We start from the raw sequence: 18,914 nt of genomic DNA, 5'->3' as shown, positions 1-18,914 counted from the left end.
TGAATCTTGGCTTGTTTTTCATTGTCGTTTACTGGAATTGAAAAGCAATGTTAACTGATGTTAAAAAGGAATGGTTTTTAGTGGGTAAGAATTTTGATGTTTTGGGTTTTGTAGTTGTCCATTTTTGTCGTTTTCGGTGCATTGTTAAATTCTGTTTTGCATTGTTTGTGTATGTCCTCTTACCGCATACCACAAAAGTGCTGGCGTTTGAATTATTGATCACCTCTTTTTTTAGGGTTGAGTTGTATAGAATTAGATATCTGAGCCACATTTTTGTTTTTCGAAAAATTAGGTTTTTACTTGACAAAATTGATTTTTTTTTCATCTGCATGAGAATTTCATTAGCTTAATTTGTAATATTTAACCACAGAAATTTTGCTCAGTTCAATTATTTTCCGTGCTAGTTGAATGAAAGCAGAACTTCACTGTCACTGTTATAGACGTCCATATTTGAGAATTCATCAATTATCCGTGAGAATCCATTACTGTTTTATGTTGAAAGTTTCCTATCTATACTTCATTTACAGAGAATTAAGACAAGAATTTGGATGAGCGGGGTTGGAACATTATGTGCGAACGCATATTCCTGAACCTCTTTGTTCTTGTACAGTGCGAAAATTCTTTTTTCAAATTACTTTTCGGTGGTGCGCGTACAATACAAATATTTAGACTCGTTGTTGTGCAAAGGTTCTAACCCACACCTTCTAGGGAAAAATACAACCCACAAAGATAGAAACCTATTTTTATTGGGCATTTCCCATCAGAGTCACCCGAGATTTTTGGTTATATAACGTAAATCCCCATTGCCCGTAAGTATACCATAATGGGGGAGGGCAATAATGTTTGTGGGTGGGCTGTAATGGGTAAGGCTTTTCTAAATGTTAAATGTTATATCTAAATCAACTTTTGAATACGATTGTACTGACACTTAGTTTCTGTTTCAGAATGGGTATCTAGTTGATAAATTTGGAGGATCTCTCTTTAACACTCCCCTGAGTTATTGCTGACTTATATAGGTGCTTCTAACTAGCGAACATTGTTGCCGTGTCTTGGTTATAAGCCCCGAGGGGAAGTACTGGTATCTCCACTTCCTCCGTTGGCGCTGAGTATTGCAGCTGAGTAGTCTGATATCCTTGCTCGTTAGGGAATATTGTCCCGGTCAATGAGCCTGATAATTGGGCCTTTATTTGGGAATTCTGTTCGCTAATATATATAACAGCTTTTTGTTGCCCACGACCAAGTCTGGCTTGTTTTGGTTTTTTTGTGTTTACAGTAAAAATTCAATGCTCAGATGTGATATATCACAATTGTATCGGTTCAAATCCGGATCGAATATAGACTTTAACTGATAATTATTTTATTCTGCTCTTTTGACGCAGAATTTAAGCACAAATTTGTTAGTGACCTAATTTTTGGAGTATAGTGAGTCAATAGGAGTTAAGAAATGTTTTAGTAGCGGCTAAACTTTTTGTTCATCTTTCATATCAACGTTTGATCTTGAATTAAGGACCTTAATGGAACATTTTCGACCAATAGAATCACGTCTCGCAGAGTCAAAAACGGCGGAGCTCAAGTAAGATAAAAATGCAATAGTTATAACTTTTATTAATAGCCGTGAAGCGATAGCCGTGAAGCGATATCGTGGTTTTTTACAATTCAAAGAATTTGAATCGTATTGGGGCGCTGTATTTTTTAAAATTCTGTTAACACATTTTTACGATTTTTGAAGTAAAATCGGAATAGTGATTTTGGTCACGCCGAAACAGGAAATGGAGCGAAAAAGCGATTGGTTTTGCGGTGTGAAATTTTTTCACTCTAATTTTAAAGTACAGTGAGAAAATGGTGTTTGACCATAAAATCGCCGTTTCGATAGTCGTTTTTTGTTCACATGCGGCAATTTCGCTTTGGTTTTTACTGGTTTTTAATTTTTTTGGATCGGTTTTTTTTTCCAAATGGTTATCCCAATCCCTTCATAGTTCATTCTAGGTCTCGTTTTTTGTTAAGTCAATGAAAGTTTTTTGAATCGTAGGTCAGGACTTGTCCTGCTATGTTTTTTCAATTCGTTGTCTTCATCGATGATTCTTGCGACCATTGACTTTTTCAATTTCAGTGACTTCTGCTTTGCAGTTAAAATTAATGTGTGTGACGTCATTTGTTCTGCTTTTAGGTCATTTGCGGAACTTACCTCACTCAAAAAATGACTTCTGAACTCATTGAGTGAACTTTAAATTTTTTGAATATTTACTAGTTAAAGATCAACAGTGTGCATCTAAGTAGTGCCAAACGTATATGCCCTAATTCTTGAGTATTAGAGTCTTGAGCTTTTGACTTCGAATATCAATTTTGAAAAAGCTCTAATAGGGCTTTTTAATAGCCGCCATCATCTTCTCAGCCGGCTATTATAGCGCTCCTATTTTTTACAATTCAAAGAATTTGAATTGTATTGGGGCGCTGTGTTTTAAGATGTGTTCACACATTTTTCAATGACTTTGATCTTTCAAAACGGGATAACCAGGTAAAGCCCAGCGGGCATTAAGTTTCATTAGAGACCTAAAGTGGGATTTTGTAGTCCTTCAAGTGCTTAGAGTGGTGCAGCTGCTGGGATGGCCCTAATTCAAGGTCAAAATGTCATTTTTAGGAGTTTTTGGTCTCAAAATGGTTCATTTTTGTTTTTTTTTTTGTGATTTTTTTTAGTTTTTTTGTTTGATTTTTCTTAGACTAAAGTTTTTAAAAGTTGATTAAGGCATTTTGCGAGACAAAATTATGTTATGACCCTTTTATGACCCTTTTATGAGCTATATTTTATAGTACTACAAACACAAACACGCAAAATGATACTAATTTTTGCAATTTTTTTAGAGTTTTTTGAAATTTTTTGTCATTTTTGAGTTTTTCGAGCTTCAGGGGCCTGGGAATCTGGTTCAAGGTTCGATAATAGGGCATTACATAGTTTCTAGTACCAATGGATTGGTTTTCAACACGTTAATGTCTCGAGTTTAAAGCATTTTTTTGTGAAATCTGCATTTTTTAAGGTTTCCAAAAGTTTTTGTATATTTTTGATCTTCGTCCATTCTGAAGTGCTAAACCTGTTCCACGGTCTGATAAAAATTTACTGAATGGTTGTTAGTTTCTATGGATTTGTTTTAACAATTCAACTTTACGAATTTCAAAACTTTTTAAATTTTCAATTTCTTAGTTTAATCTGAGTATTTTTTTCAAAACATTTGTCTTTTATTCTGTTTTTCTGGCCTCAGTAGCCAGATAACCTCATCCAGGGTTTGATAGTATATTATTAAATAGTTGCTAGGGGGCAACTGAATGGGCAACATTTTAATAGAACGAATTTCTGTTTTTTGAAATTTTTCCTAAAAATTTTTTGCCTTTCGATCTTTGAGCCAATGAGTTTTTTCAGGGTTGGTAATGGTTTCGGGATAGCCCCTAGATACACAAAAAGATACACACTGAATATATTATTATCTAATATTACAATTTTCAACAACATTTCATTAAAATTTGTACTTGATTTCATTTTTTTAAATGTATTTTCTGTCATTTTCGAGTTAATCGATCTTCAAGGGCCAATAAATTTTTTCCAGGTCCTGCAGATATAATACTGGACCGATTTCAGAAACAAAAATGGGTTTGAACTTTTTTTGAATCGTTATATATATAAAGTGATCAAAGTTTGGGTTAGGGGTAAAAGCTTCAAAAGTTTTAACAATGAGTATTGCTTTCTTTCGTTTGTTTGATTGTTTCTCATTTTTTCAGATGAATTTGTTTGCGTTTTGACTGGCATTTGATATGCTTGTCAGGTAGAGTAATTCTAACTTTCATTCAATTGGTTGAATTGTATTTCAGGACTTGTCCTGCTTTGTTTTTTTTTACTTCGTCGAACTTTTTTCGCTTTACCATTTTGCCGCTTTTTCGACATTTTGCGTGAAATCTTTTTGACTTCTCTAGGCTAGTTTCTCTCTTCTCTCATTCTGCTCATAGTGATTTTGAACATCAGTTTCTCAGCAAAGCGATTCAAAATGAACAGAGTCAGTAAAAAATTGAAGTCAGAATTAGAAACAGGATAAACCCATAAAGCCCAATTTTAGATGCCCGCTATTTGAACGTCATTCCTATAAGTCTTAGTTACCATCTCTTGTGCTTATTGGTATTGATAGTGGTCCCTGTAGCCTCTCTCTAAGAAACAGAAGTGTGTTCAATTACGAAATGCCATCAAAATAAATAGGACTTAAAAATGTTTTTGTACAAAAATCTTTTTTTTTCAATACCTATTCTTTCAATCCCAGCCATGCTTATTGGAATCAACGGCGGCTATTTTCCGGCAATCTGCCGGGTATGTTTTTCTTATAGAGTATATGTCTCATAAAAACGATAGTCCGAATCTAACCCAAAAAGTCTTTTAGTCTATTAAGGGACTGGATGTCAACCTATCTTATTTCTTTAGTTGTTTCAATTCCATGAAAGGCCACAAGTGTCTATCGCGGCTATTATCGGCAATATGCTGGCTATGCTTAACTTGGTCCCCTATTATGTTTAGTTATCTTGTCAGGACAGATTAACAATTCAACTTTCCGAGATCCCGAATTAAGGTAGCAGGTCGAGCAAAATTTTTTAAATAAACGCGAAGCGACAGTAAGGTTACTATTAATTTCTTCTAACAACGTTAACTTAGTTTTTCACATCTTCATGACATTCAGTTCATTGAGGCACTGTCTTTTTTATGCCCTCTTCACATAGTTTGATGATTTCTGAAGTTAAATTTTGTGGGTGATTTTAATCGCAGTAAAACAGCAACAAGTGGTTATGCGGCGTAAAAGGGTGCGTGGGCAGTGGTTTTATTTCTCGGTAGGCGTTTCAACATAATGTGACTTCTATTTCTGCTAGGTTTTTATTTATGTTTCCGGTTTTTATTTTCTTGCAAAGTTCATTGTTTACCTTTTTATGTGTAAAATAAATTGAAGAGGAATGGTAGAGGGAATGGAAAGTGGAGAGGAATGTGGTTCCTTTACCGTACTTACTCCTTCTACAGAAATTTTAGTCGTTTAATAAGCTAGTTAGAGGGTAGCGCGTGCTCTGAAAAATTTGCGGGAATATAGCCTAGTATAGTGTATTCAGTAGATGCAGTAGCTTCGGGGGTATTAATGGCAGAGATCATTTTTGTTGTGCTTGCTTTGGATAACATATACTAAACTACTGTTTTGTTGTGTTTATTTTATTGTGTTTCTTTAGGAAACCTTATTAAAAGGAATTGAACCTTCATTAGTTAATTAAAAAGATATTTGTAATCAGTAATCAAGCTCATTTTCCGTTACAAAAACGGGCTGCAGTATAAAAACACTCACGACGTATTGTGGAGAGTTTTTAATTTTTTTTCCTTTCTAAGAACCGCGAAGCAAAATTGGTCAAAGTTTTTTTCCAATTTGGCTTTTGGAACTTAGGTTCAATTTTTGTCTTATATAGCTACAGATTAGCGGAGAGGAGACAAAAGAATGTGTTTTGTTTGCCATATTTTAGCTTTGGTTTGGAACAAATATCGCAAAATCCAGAAGCTGGAGTAGTTATTCGAATTTTTTCTGCTAGTGCCCCGCTTGGTTTTACCCCCCATTTATACATGTTCAAACATACTGTTAATGTTAAGTCAGTTTTTATATGAACGCATGTGAACAATAAATGCATTTATTAAAAGCTAGCATAGCTATGGCTTGAAAATTAGTTGCATATAACGTAAGCATCATTTTTGGTGTCTACAATAAGGGCTCGATTTTTTTTTCGAAAACTATTCTAAAAGTACCTTCAATCTAACTAGACACTCGTGTTCCAATGAAACGCAAATATAGCTTTTGCAATTCGCGAAAACTTAGATTTTGGGGGTTGCTAAAACAACGGCTATATAGGACTGGGGGAACGGGGAGCGCTAGCAGAAAAGATCCGTTATTCCACCTCAACATGAAGATGTTTTTGGAGGTTGACTCATGGTTTGCGTACAGGACAAAAATAAAATAGCCAAAATTTAGTTTTATTTTTTTTTAAACAGAGTTAGTTCTTTCCAATTTGACATAGTGCTTTCAAACTTTGTTAATTTTGAAGCTACGTCCATTTTTCCTATCACGCTATAGAATAGCAGAGAAAATACAAAAAGTTAATTTATAAAAGCTCACGGACTCAAGGTTTTTTTATTTTACACGTATCTCAAATACAAAAGTTGGTCTCTTTATTTCTCAAGGTATTCCAAATATGTATGTGCGAAGACGTATGCAGAATGCATGAATTTGAAAACGGTATTGCTTGGGTGAAACAGTTGGTCATGTTGGTTGTACAGAACAAGATTAAAATATGGGCATATCTTTTTTTATGTAATAAGCTCATTAATCAGTTTCAGTTTTTCGGAGTGATTTGCAAAATTTCATTGAAATTTTTAATACCTAATTTTTTCGTTTATGAACAAAGTTCGGTACGAAAAACTTGTGATAATAACAAGGAGGTTCGTTAATGTGCTTTCGCACATGATGCTCCTACCCGCGCTCTTTTACTTACTCCTTCTACAGAAATTTTAGTCGTTTAATAAGCTAGTTAGAGGGTAGCGCGTGCTCTGAAAATTTTGCGGAATATAGCCTAGTATAGTGTATTCAGTAGATGCAGTAGCTTCGGGGGTCTTAATGGCAGAGATCATTTTTGTTGTGCTTGCTTTGGAGAACATATACTAAACTACTGTTTTGTTGTGTTTAATTTATTGTGTTTCTTTAGGAAACCTTATTAAAAGGAATTGAACCTTCATTAGTTAATTAAAAAGATATTTGTAATCAGTAATCAAACTCATTTTCCGTTACAAAAACGAGCTGCAGTATAAAAACACGACGTATGGTGGAGAGTTTTTAATTTTTTTCCTTTCTAAGAACCACGAAGCGAAATTGGTCAAAGTTTTTTTCCAATTTGACTTTTGGAACTTAGGCTCAATTTTTGTCTTATATAGCTACAGGTTAGCGGAGAGGAGACAAAAGAATGTGTTTTGTTTGCCATATTTTAGCTTTGGTTGTTTGGAACAAATATCGCAAAGTACAGAAGCTGGAGTAGTTATTCGAATTTTTTCTGTTAGTGCCCCGCTTGGTTTTGCACCCCCCCCCATTTATACATGTTCAAACATACTTTTAATGTTAAGTCAGTGTTTATATGAACGCATGTGAACAATAAATGCATTTATTAAAAACTAGCATAGCTATGGTTTGAAAATTAGTTGCATATAACGTAAGCATCGTTTTTGGTGTCTACAATTAGGGCTCGATTTTTTTCGAAAACTATTCTAAAAGTACCTTCAATCTACCTAGACACTCGTGTTCCAATGAAACGCAAATATTGCTTTTGCAATTTGAGAAAACTTAGAATTTGGGGGTCGCTAAAATAACGGCTATATAGGACTGGGGAAACGGGGAGCGCTAGCAGAAAAGATCCGTTATTCCACCTCAACATGAAGATGTTTTTGGAGGTTGACTCATGGTTTGCGTACAGGACAAAAATAAAATAGCCAAAATTTAGTTTTAATTTTTTTAAATAGAGATAGTTCTTTCCAATTTGACATAGTGCTTTCAAACTTTGTTAATTTTGAAGCTACGTCCATTTTTCCTGTCACGCTATAGAATAGCAGAGAAAATACAAAAAGTTAATTTATAAAAGCTCACGGACTCAACTTTTTTTTTATTTTACACGTATCTCAAATACAAAAGTTGGTCTCTTTATTTCTCAAGGTATTCCAAAAATGTAGGTGCGAAGACGCATGCAGAATGCATGTATTTGAAAACGGTATTGCTCGGGTTAAACAGTTGGTCATGTTGGTTGTACAGGACAAGATTAAAATATGGGCATATCTTTTTTTAAAGTAATAAGCTCATTAATCAGTTTGTTTTTCGGAGTGATTTGCAAAATTTCATTGAAATTTTCAGTACCTAATTTTTTCGTTTATGAACAAAATTCGTTATGAAAAACTTGTGATAATAACAAGGAGGCTCGTTAATGTGCTTTCGCACATGATGCTCCTATCCGCGCTCTTTCACATTTTTGATATAACTGTCAAACAAATGAAGAGATGATCAAATATAGATCTTTGAGTTTTAAAAAAAATCGTTACACAAACTAGTAAATCAATTACATAATGTCATGCCTCATTATAGCGCTCACAAGATCGCACACCATTAATAAGACTACGGGAGAAAAAATAAACAACAAAATAAGCAAAAAGAAAAAAACAAAAATTCAACATCTCAATTTAAAAGCACCTTATAACAACGTCAAAATACAATCAGATGAAACCTCTCTTAACTACACAAAGTTATTTTTTTGTTACTACAAAGTAGATGTGACTTTATATTAATGAGACTATGTAACAAGTTGACAAAAAAGCAATAATGAGGCGAAATTCAATAATCAACCAATATTTTTAAACCCAAATATTTACAAACGTCTTAAGAACCATTAGATTTTAACAAAATTTTTCGAGAATTTACTAAAAAGTTATTACAAAACTAATAGACTCTTTCGTTGGCTAGATTAAGCAACAGAAACGGACTAAATATGAAGAAAAATTTAAAAAAAATTACAAGTAATTTGCGAAAACACAAATTATTGAAGCCATTAAAATCTTTCGCAGCTATCTGAATTTGTTTTTTTTACTTCAAATGTTGATGATTCATTTCAGTTAAAACTCTGCTGAAAGAAAAAGTATGTTCATTTGGGCCTCACTTGAAATTGAATGGGATCTGTTATTACGCGAATGTGCTTAAAGAAGAAAGAGGACAAATATTGACCACTGACAAAAATGCATTCTGTTCAACAAAAACAGCAGTTCCGAAGTATTATCAATAGCCACTTTAATATTCGAATTACAAGGAGGTGGAGGGGCCCTCAATGATGACAATTAGATACAAGTTGACAAATATAACAACAGGAACCAAAAAACTAAAATGTTTCAAAACAAATAATATCATAAACTTCAAGTATTTGCTCTAATCTTACTGCATTGAGTAACTTCATTCGTTCAACACCCAAGTAGAGGCTTATGAGACCTCGCAGCCCTTTACGACTACATAAAGATTAAAAAACAGCAAATTGAAAAAAAAATGAAAAAGTGTCGAAACCATAGAAAAGTGAACTATTCATTAAAAACTTTTTTAAATAATTTATTAACATAAATGGAATATGATCTTTTGAAAATTTTCTCTCTTTCAATGGTATATTAAAAGTTTTTAAAAGGATCCAAAAATATGAAAAAAATTCAAAAAAAATTATAAAATTCTGGCATCAGTCATAAAGACAATAATTAAAGATAAAACCGCTAACCAGATTAGTCTTGGTTGCAGTAGAAAGGAAGGAGGTCCCGTCAATGGTGAGTCTGACTTACAGTTCACAGAAACAAGTTTAAAATAGGTTAACGTTCAAAAAAGTTTTTCGAAAAATTATTTTTAAAGTCTGAAGAGCCATTAGCTGTCTGCTCAAATTACTGCATAGGTTCACTTACTGCTCTTTAAGAAGCCTTTTGCACTAACGAGTCTAGGTCACAGGACTACAAAATTTTTTATAAATGTCTCAAAAAGAATATCTAAATTTCAACAAAAATTACGAAAACTCACGAGTCGGAGAGATAAAAAAATAATGAGCGATTCCTTTAAAACGAATTATTGATTTGCTATGAAAGTTATTAATTGCCCTTGAACGTAATTATTGTAAACGTGTGTGTCTTTTTTATGCAAAATTTTCGCTTGACAATTTTAACTTTTCTAGTGACTTTTACGACCTTGACTTTTTGGATTTCGCGTGATCTAAAATTCTCTCTCATCACAATTTCAAGCAGCTGAACTCAATTGGCGCCAATTTAATACTAAAAGTCAAATTAAATGTGCGCCAAAACCGGTGTCATTTTTAAACTTTAAATCTCAATAGTGGTATATGTGTTAACCTCTAATGTGGTTATTTGAAGCCCACTATAGAACTTCTTAGTCCCACCCCCCCCCCCGACTGAAGCAGGCTGCAATTGATTAGAGCTCCCATTAGTCATTCAAGAGCAATTTTGTAAATGAGTTTTGTTATAAACAGAACTTTGATTTGAAAAGTGACTAGTCTCTAATTGACTTGAAAAAAGTGAAAAAAATGAAATGGTTTTTAAAATATCAGCTCTCAAAGATAAATCTATTTTTTTTAGTAATCTTCCCTATGAGACGAAACCTACCCATTTTTTTGGACCTTCGTCTGTAAGAGTCACAATTTTGCTTCATTAATAGCGTTAAATATGATTTTGAATTGACAGTTTTATAGAAAAAATCTTAAATTGAAAAAAGTGAATGAAATCATGCCGAAAGTGACGTGATCACACAAAATTTCGATAACTCCTCAAAAATCGTGAAATTAAAAAAATCTTATTAGATTCAAACTCTATGCTGGACGAGCTTTTTAATGATTCCACTCGTCTACGATGAATATATCGATCGGCCAAAATTGTCTGAACAAAAAACCCATTGAGTATATAGTTCCTCTCCCCACAAATGGGTTCGGAAAAATAAGAATTGTACCTATGGCTACATGCAATTGTGGAGGGCATTGTTTCTCTTCTGTGTATTTTCATTCTAAGTGAATAGTTTCTCTGGAGAATGTTTTCAACCGTAAATCTTGAAAGTTTTATTTTCCATAAACTCGTATGCTTAAACTGTTAGGCTCCTCAAAATTACTGCATCTTGATTTGAATTGATGTCCGCCCTCATCTTCTCAGCCGGCTATTATAGCGCTCCTTTTTTTTACAATTCAAAGAATTTGAATTGTATTGGGGCGCTGTCTTTTTTTTAAGATCTGTTCACACATTTTTATGATTTTTGAAGTCAAATTGGAGTGGTGATTTTGGTCACGCCGAAACAGGAAATGGAGCGAAAAAACGAACGAGTGGTTTTGCGGCGTGCATTTTTTTCGCTCTAATTTTAAAGTAGAGTGAGAAAACGGTGTTTGAACAAAAATTCGGTTTCTCGGTAGTGGTTTTTTGTTCACATTCGGCAATTTCACTCTGATTTTTACTGTTTTTTCGATTTCTTGGATCGGATTTTTTCTAAATAGTTTTCCCAATCCATTAACAGCTCATTCTGGACCTAGTTTTTTGTTAGAATCAAAATTACATATCTCACTAGTGGTTTTTTGTTCTCCGTAGCAGCATTTTGACATTGATTTTCTGTTTTTTTTTTTTTTGTTTTTTTTTTCATCTGATTTTTTTAGAAATGGTTTTCCCAATTCACTCATTGTCCGTTTTAGGTCTAGTTGTTTGTTAAATCAATGAGAATTCTTTGAATTGTACGTCAGGACTTGTCCTGCTATGTTTTTTTACTTCGTCGAATGAAAAAATGTTTCGCTTTACTTCATTTTGCCGCTTTTTCAACATTTTGCGTGATATCTTTTTGACTTCTCTAGGCTAGTTTCTCTTTTCTCTCATTTCTGCTAAAAGTGATTTTGAACATCAGTTGCTCAGCAAAGCAATTCAAAATGAACAGAGTCAGTATAAAAAATTGAAGTCAGAAGTAGAAACGGGATAAACCCATAAAGCCCAATTTTAGATGCCCGCTATTTGAACGTCGTTCCTATAAGTCTTAGTTACCATCTCTAATGCTTATTGGCATTGATAGTAGTCCCTGTAGCCTCTCTCTAAGAAACAGAAGTACGTTATGTTCAACTACGAAATGCCATCAAAATAAATCGGACTTAAAAAATGTTTTTGTACAAAAATCTTTTTTTTTTAATATCTTCTATTTTTTCAATCCCAATCATGCTTATTGGAATCAACGGCGGCTATTTTCCGGCAATCTGCCGGGTATGTTTTAAGCTGGTCCAGCATGATTTTTTCAATTAATTAATTTTTACGCATTATCAGGTAATGAAAACTGTTTTAATTTTGTGCAGGTAAGTTTCCGCCATGTTCGCCATTTTTCAACTCCATAGTTGTCACGAAAATAATTTGTTATATTGACGTGCAAAGGTTATTGTTCTAAACCTCGACATTTATTTGGGCGATGAACTTCATTCTACCCTGACTGTTTTTTTTCTTAAATCAAATTCGCCAGATTGATATCGTTTTGGAGAGATACATAACTAGTATTTAATGAAATTTAATCTCTCGAAAAACTGAAGCACTCCTTGAAGAAATTTTTATTTTTTTTCTCCAAGAAAAAGAGCCTTAAAGTTTTAAAGCTTCTGATCTTTTCGTGCTTTGTTTACATAAGATGTTGAAAGAACGGAAATTAGATGAATTGAACGGTGGGAGTAACGTTTTTCTCTTCACATACATTTTAAAATCATGTCCCTCATGAAAAATGTTGCCAATTCCCCATTTTAAATTAAGAAATTCACGATTTTTCTTTTGAAGCACAGAAATATTGATAGCTAAGCAATTATCAAACTTCTCATCGTCAAAAGGAACAAAATTTTTCAACAGTTCCACATTTCAAAATCTTTATTTTCAAAAGATTTTTCTTTCGCGAAATTTTTATTTGCCAAATAAAATACAACAATCGTTTTTCCATCACATTTCATTTAAACCATTGCGATTTAAGTTTAATTTTTTTTTTAAAAAAAATGCATTTTTGCGTGTCTTCCTACCTCCACCTAGCGTTTATGTTGGCTGTTTGGATACAAGCGAATCTGTATCAAGATATTTGACTAGTATTTCGTTAGATATAAATTCAGCAGAAAATTTCTGAGGTTTTGGGAGTTTCTTTAACATCAGCTCAATGTAGTTAGTCTCGTTGTTTTTGTCTTTGTGGTGGGAAGACGCTGAATTCACTAGTTCAGGTCAATCGTAAATGGCCTGAACGAATCGTTTAATTCGAAAAATGCTTAGCTTTAATTTGGTATTTTTTTACAGTAAGTCTTTAATAGCCGCACAGCGATAGCTGGTGCTATTATTGGCCTTCTCTTGGTTTTTTACAATTCAAAGAATTTGAATTGTATTGGGGCGCTGTCTTTTTTTTTTAAGATCTGTTCACACATTTTCATGATTTTTGAAGTCAAATCGGAGTAGTGATTTTGGTCACGCCGAAACAGGAAGTGGAGCGAAAAAGCGAGTGGTTTTGCGGCGTGAAATTTTTTCGCTCTAAATTTAAAGTAGAGTGAGAAAACGGTGTTTGAACAAAAATTCGCTTTCTCGCTAGTGGTTTTTTGTTCACATGCGGCAATTTCACTTTGATTTTTTCTGTTTTTTCGATTTTTTGGATCGGATTTTTTTCTAAATGGTTTTCCCAATCCATTCATAGTCCTTTCTAGGTCTAGTTTTTTGTTTAGTCAATGAAAATTCTTTGAACTGTGTGTCATGACTTGTCCTGCTATGTTTTTTTATTTCGTCGTCATGATTTTTGTTACGACCATATGACGTCACAGCCACTTTTTGTTCATTCGTTCATGCAATTTCAACTGAATTGCATGCGTGACGTCATTTTTCGCTCTTAGTGGAGCGAGTTTTTTGTTCATTCGCGTGATTAAATTTTTGGTCACACTTGACTTACCTCACTCTCAAAAATGACTTCCTCACTTTGAAATTGACTTTTATTTACTTTAATTCAAAGAGATAAGGTCAAAAACGCACCAAAACTTATTTAGATTTTTACTCAAAATATAACATATCGGCCTTCAATGAAAAGACGAATTTTTATGGTGTGTCTTTTTTACTATTTTTTTAGACTGGCGATCTACGAATCTATTGCGGCTATTTTCTGGCAATCTGCTAGCTATGTTTTTATTTGCAGAAATTGAACAATTTTGTATTTGCTTCAGAAACACGGGAACCAAACAACTCACCATTAATTTGTTCTTTCTATTATTGCGTTCTATCTCTTCTGTTGCAAAGTCTGTTTCAAACTTTTCTATATGACATTCTTAACTTGCCAACTTCACTCTGAAAACATTGTGTCTAATGCATTGCGTCTGTAGATTTGAGTCTTATTCCGTAGCATAAAGGTATTAGTTAGCAAATTAAAGAACGTACTGGCTCAGCCACGATGTGGTTTGTATCCTAGATATTTAAGATCAGTATTCTGGCTGGCTTTTCATTTTTCTAGTCATACACGAGAGTGATTATAATTTTTCATTACTATACTTGGACTAAAGAACCGAAAATTTTAAATAGCTACTTAGATCTTTTCAGAAGAGGTTGGGGGTGCTTTCTAATATGGTCTGACCTTGGCTTCTTGGCAGTTTGTTGCCTGAATTCTTTCTTGAATATTAGATTTGAGATCGAGATCTTAGCGTTGTTGTATTTCGCAGGGTTTATTGGGAAGTTATCAGTGCTTTTGGAGCTCCTGTCTGGAGTTGAATCACTGGATGACCATGCTGATGACCAACTCTTTCTCACTCATCTGTACCTGGAAACTTTGCAAAAGGTTATTTGTTTGGACGTTGCTTAAGAAGAAGTTGATTTTTTGTAGCTGCGGATTCATTAATCTTAGTCGGATTCAGTTTTTTTGTGTCATTTTGCATTGTTATTATAGGCATCCATTATTTTAATTTCTCTTGACTGTTTTTTCACACATCAGAGAATGTACTTGTATACGAGTTCTTGTTGCAATAAACCCAAGAAATTCTGAAAGATTTTGATATTGCATCACAATGTTCCTCAAAAATTGAATGTGGTGAGATGGTTCGATCAGATTATTGCAAATATATAGAATGTTAGTTTAGATGTTTGAATTCGATTTGAATTCTCCTCGAATTTTTGATGATTTTGTCTGGGAACCTTGTGCAGAGGTGGAATTTCTCATAGATCGATCGATTGTGACGTAATTAACTGTTTTTTTTTTGTAGAAGACCTTTTCTGTGGCACTTGACTCAAATGCGAACATCTTCCAAAACCTGAATGGAGCTGCTAAACACGTAATACTGAAGAGCAAGACACGACGTCATCTTCAGAAGAGTGCCGAGGAAGGAAGCGAAGCTGATGATTACAGTGAAGGTGATACAAATTTCGACGGAGACGACAACGAGATTGTTGCAATTTCGCTATGGAATAACGTGACGAAAACTCGACCCCTCGTTTTGCATGCTAATGGTCCATCAAAGGTAACTTTTTGAACTTCTAGACGGATGTTTCCGTACGTTTGTAAAAATAAATTAATTAAAATTTTTTATACTTGAAAGCGACTTGTTTATTTTATTTCACTTTCATGATCGCATGCATCCATGAGTTGATGTGTACGATCAAGAAATATGTAAACTATATTGGGACACAGCTGACTTTTGATCCTTTTGTTACAGAAAAACTTGAACTTCTTTCTGGTGAACTACCTGGTACCACAAGAGGATGTCCCAAACTCCGACAATCTACCGGCGAACATATTGGTTTGTAATATACATTGCCATGTTTGTGCCTTATCAAAGCATCAGCATGTATCTCTATTGAAACTATGCTGTTTATTTCAATAATTGAACCGTGGTATATTAGGAAAAATTTGATCTGAAACTTAAATGTAAATTTAGATATATATCTGGAAATTTCAACTGGAAAATTGATTTTCCTCAAACCCAATTAATGATAGCAGTTGCAAAATACCTGCTTCTATCTAGTAGCAGCTAATTTATTAATAGTCAGTTTATTATTTTGGGGTAGAAAAGGTGGGCCGTTTAAGGGTGATTCGACAAACATTGGGCTCTGCGCTCTTTATTGGCACGAAAGCGATAGCTGTGTAGAGTTACCTATTTTAGCCGGATATTTTTATTTCTTCGCTAAATTTTTAAATACCCAGCTGTGAAAATTGTTCGCCGTTTCCTAAAAAGATTGCGAAGGAGACTTTGTTCAGATTTCATCTATGAAGTAGATTGAAAAATAATTTTTAGGAGGACGAGTCACTACCTAACCTGGAGGTGGTGACGGTGATAGAGGAACCTGTGCCTTTTATGGACCAAGTGTTGGAGGGTATTTTGACTCAAGAGTACCCGCAGAAGAAAGTTCACTTCAACCTGTTTCTTAGCGTAAGTTATTGGCACCGCTCCTATCATTTGACTAACTCTTAGGAAAGAAATTTTATTGTCTGAACCGCATGACAGCTTATCAATATTAGGTTTATTACGTAGGAGCAGATACGCTACACATACAACTGATGTAGATGTAGTTTCAGTTTCAACTTCATTTTTGATGCCAGCTGTTTACATTAATTATATTCTGATCAAAGTAATTTTGCAACTTAAGCTTTTAGCGAAAGCAATGTTATCTGTCTGTAAAACAAATTAGCGCGGTTTCGGAGAAAACTCCCCAGATAATTTTAAATAGGAAATAAACCCCCATTAACTATCGAGCTGTCATTTACCTCGTTTGGACATGCCTTGCGGCCCATGGGAAACTATCACAGCAAACAGCTTATCGCGACCAAAATTCAAATGTTGGGGTTTTATTTTCGAGCGGATTTATCTCCTATTTAAAATTAGGTGGATTTTTCCCGTGGTGTTCTCTTCCTAGTGCCAACGAGAAGGATGTCAATGAAGGACTAATTTTAAGGATGCAATTATAATGTGTACCCGGCTACCCTGGGCTCAGCGGAGACTGAGAGAAACACAAAGTACGACATTTTGGATAAAATCACTAAAAAACAGTAAAATCTGCAAGTCTTTAAATAGAAAATAGAAAATTACGCTATTTTGGGTAAAATAGAGAAACAGTAATAAAGGCTAAAAAACTGTTTGGAAACAAAATACTGAAAACTCCGCTTTTTGGGCAAAATCATTAAAACAGCAATAGGGGCTAACTTTTCTTTTTCTACTAAAATAGCGCTTTTTTGTTTAATTGCTCTCAAATGAAATTTGTAGCAATTAGATTAGTCCTGTGGAAGTTTTTTATGCAATTTTTCGCTGGACCGATTTTTCGTCTGTCCCATTTGGCTTTTCGTCCTCAAAAACGGGATAAACAGGTAAAATTCGGAAGGCATTAAGATCTCTTATAACCTTACGTCTTACTACTCTGTAAGAATGCGATTGACCAAAACTGTTTTGACGCTAAAAGTTTCATGGTGTGAAGGGCGGGCGATTCCTAAATCTGGAAAGTCCCCCCCCCCCCGCCGTAGTTAACATCCCCCCACTCACCCCATCGCTCCTTGCTAATCCATCCCCCTCAATGCTAACATCTCTAAGTTCCAGCTGGACTATCGACGCCAACCGCTCACCGTTCGTTTGAAAACAATTCGAGCGACGTTAGTCGGTTATGTTTTTCTGTCACCATTGTGGGCATGTTCACATTACTTCTAGCGTACCAGAGCCAGAGACGCATGCAGTGCATAATTATAAGCTGATGCTTTATTTTCTTTATCCTTTGCATCTGATGCTTCAATTTTTGACTACTGTCAGAATTTATAAATACACATAGGAGTTGACTTGCTGCCCCCGAGTTGACCGACTACCCTTTTAGGGGAGGGGCTTTCTCTGAATTGACCCGAAAAAAAGCTATATTGTATGAACAGTAAAAAACCAAAGCTTGTTTACCAGAAGCTCAACCTATAGGTGAACTTACGGTTCTGAAAAAAATTTTATTTTCAAAACCGTAAGTTATAAAGACATTAGAAATTAAAGTTTCCATTTACTTTTTTTAGACCTTTGTCACCAAATGTATCAATAGCTTTTAATTTTTTTCTTGTGTTTTTACTTGATTCTTACTTTCAGTACTATAATTAGGTACATACTTACCTTATTCTTAAAAAAAATGCATCCTTAGACAGCAGTAATCTGATTATTTGTTGTCCATTTGGTTATTCCTCCAGTTTTTTCTGGCTATGGATTTTGTTCCCAGCTTGCGGTTTACCCCAATTTTTCAGCAAAAAACCTTAACTTTTAGGAGACATGCTTCTGTAGTAACGTTTAGGTATTTCATGTGTCTTTTTAGCCAACTGAGTGTTACTCAATAACCCAATTGTGCTACCTTTGGAATTTTAATATCAAAAAAATAAAGTGTCAGTGTATTGTAGTCTTAACTCTAAATAAGGTTCAAAGAAATCATATATTGCTTCATGAATAAATTTCTCAGCTCTTTCTTTATTAAGGGATCCTACGTAATTTAATTAGACCACTTTACCTCTGCTACCAATGCCACATCGATTGCTGTAGGTCAGGTAATTCCTAGGTCTGTATGATTCTAGGGAAATTGGCCACCAGTCCCACCCGTCGATTAATATGACGAACATCGAAAACACTTCAAAAACCAGTATTTCAGTTCAGGTTCCGGTCGGGAACCCATATTTAATCGGTTTAGAAGATGATCTGACATAATGTTCTTATGTTTTTGTCCTTTCTTTAATTTATTTAGAATCAAAACTCCAATATTAATCTGTTTGTCACTATCAATATTATCTGATTCAACTGCTGACGGGTTTTCGGAATGCTTACTGTTTCGGATCCCAATTTTAAAAAGAATTGGATCCGGTTTTTAAAAATGATTTGCGTTCGGATCCTGACTTCGATTTGTCAGAGTTAGCTGTACAACATGTGGTTGATCTGGAACAGCACTTGTAAAAATCGGATACCCCTATTTATGTTTTCATGATGCTTTACTTTATCTTCATTCACTTGATTTAAAGTTACTTCTTTTGTACATAAATTAAGTCAATATTTTTTTTCGAAAAAGCTATAGATGCCAGCTTCTGTGGATGAAAATCTTTTTTTTTCTTACCAATATTAAAATACCTACGAATTTTCTAATCTAATTATTTGTTATTAATGCTACATCACAAGTTGTATTGCAGACTTTTAAAGGATGTGTTGCATTTTTTTTACACAATAGCCATTGAAGTGTTCTATTTCTAAACACACTATATCTAATCCTTTTTCCTTTTTAAATACTATAATGATTAAAGCTTTATATTACCAATTCCACTGTCATTGCATTCAAAACAGTTATTTTAACATTAGAAATTAAA

At 34.1% G+C, this 18,914-nt stretch overlaps 1 protein-coding gene across 1 annotated transcript in view; it reads left to right on the top strand.

Annotated features, from left to right (window-relative positions):
- The window catches only part of LOC142338013 (multifunctional procollagen lysine hydroxylase and glycosyltransferase LH3-like), a 77,203-nt gene that overhangs the window by 10,814 nt on the left and 47,475 nt on the right, over positions 1 to 18,914 (top strand). The window contains exons 6-9 of the mRNA XM_075387650.1: positions 14,287 to 14,402; positions 14,824 to 15,078; positions 15,274 to 15,357; positions 15,853 to 15,987. Coding sequence (XP_075243765.1) covers positions 14,287 to 14,402; positions 14,824 to 15,078; positions 15,274 to 15,357; positions 15,853 to 15,987 — 590 coding nt within the window. The remainder of the gene's footprint in view (positions 1 to 14,286; positions 14,403 to 14,823; positions 15,079 to 15,273; positions 15,358 to 15,852; positions 15,988 to 18,914) is intronic.

Source organism: Convolutriloba macropyga, chromosome 1 (genome assembly GCF_964194025.1).
Source record: "Convolutriloba macropyga chromosome 1, txConMacr16.3, whole genome shotgun sequence".
Lineage (NCBI taxonomy): Eukaryota > Metazoa > Xenacoelomorpha > Acoela > Convolutidae > Convolutriloba > Convolutriloba macropyga.
The sequence above is the reverse complement of the archived record's forward strand: the minus strand, read 5'-3'. Positions and strand labels throughout refer to the sequence as shown.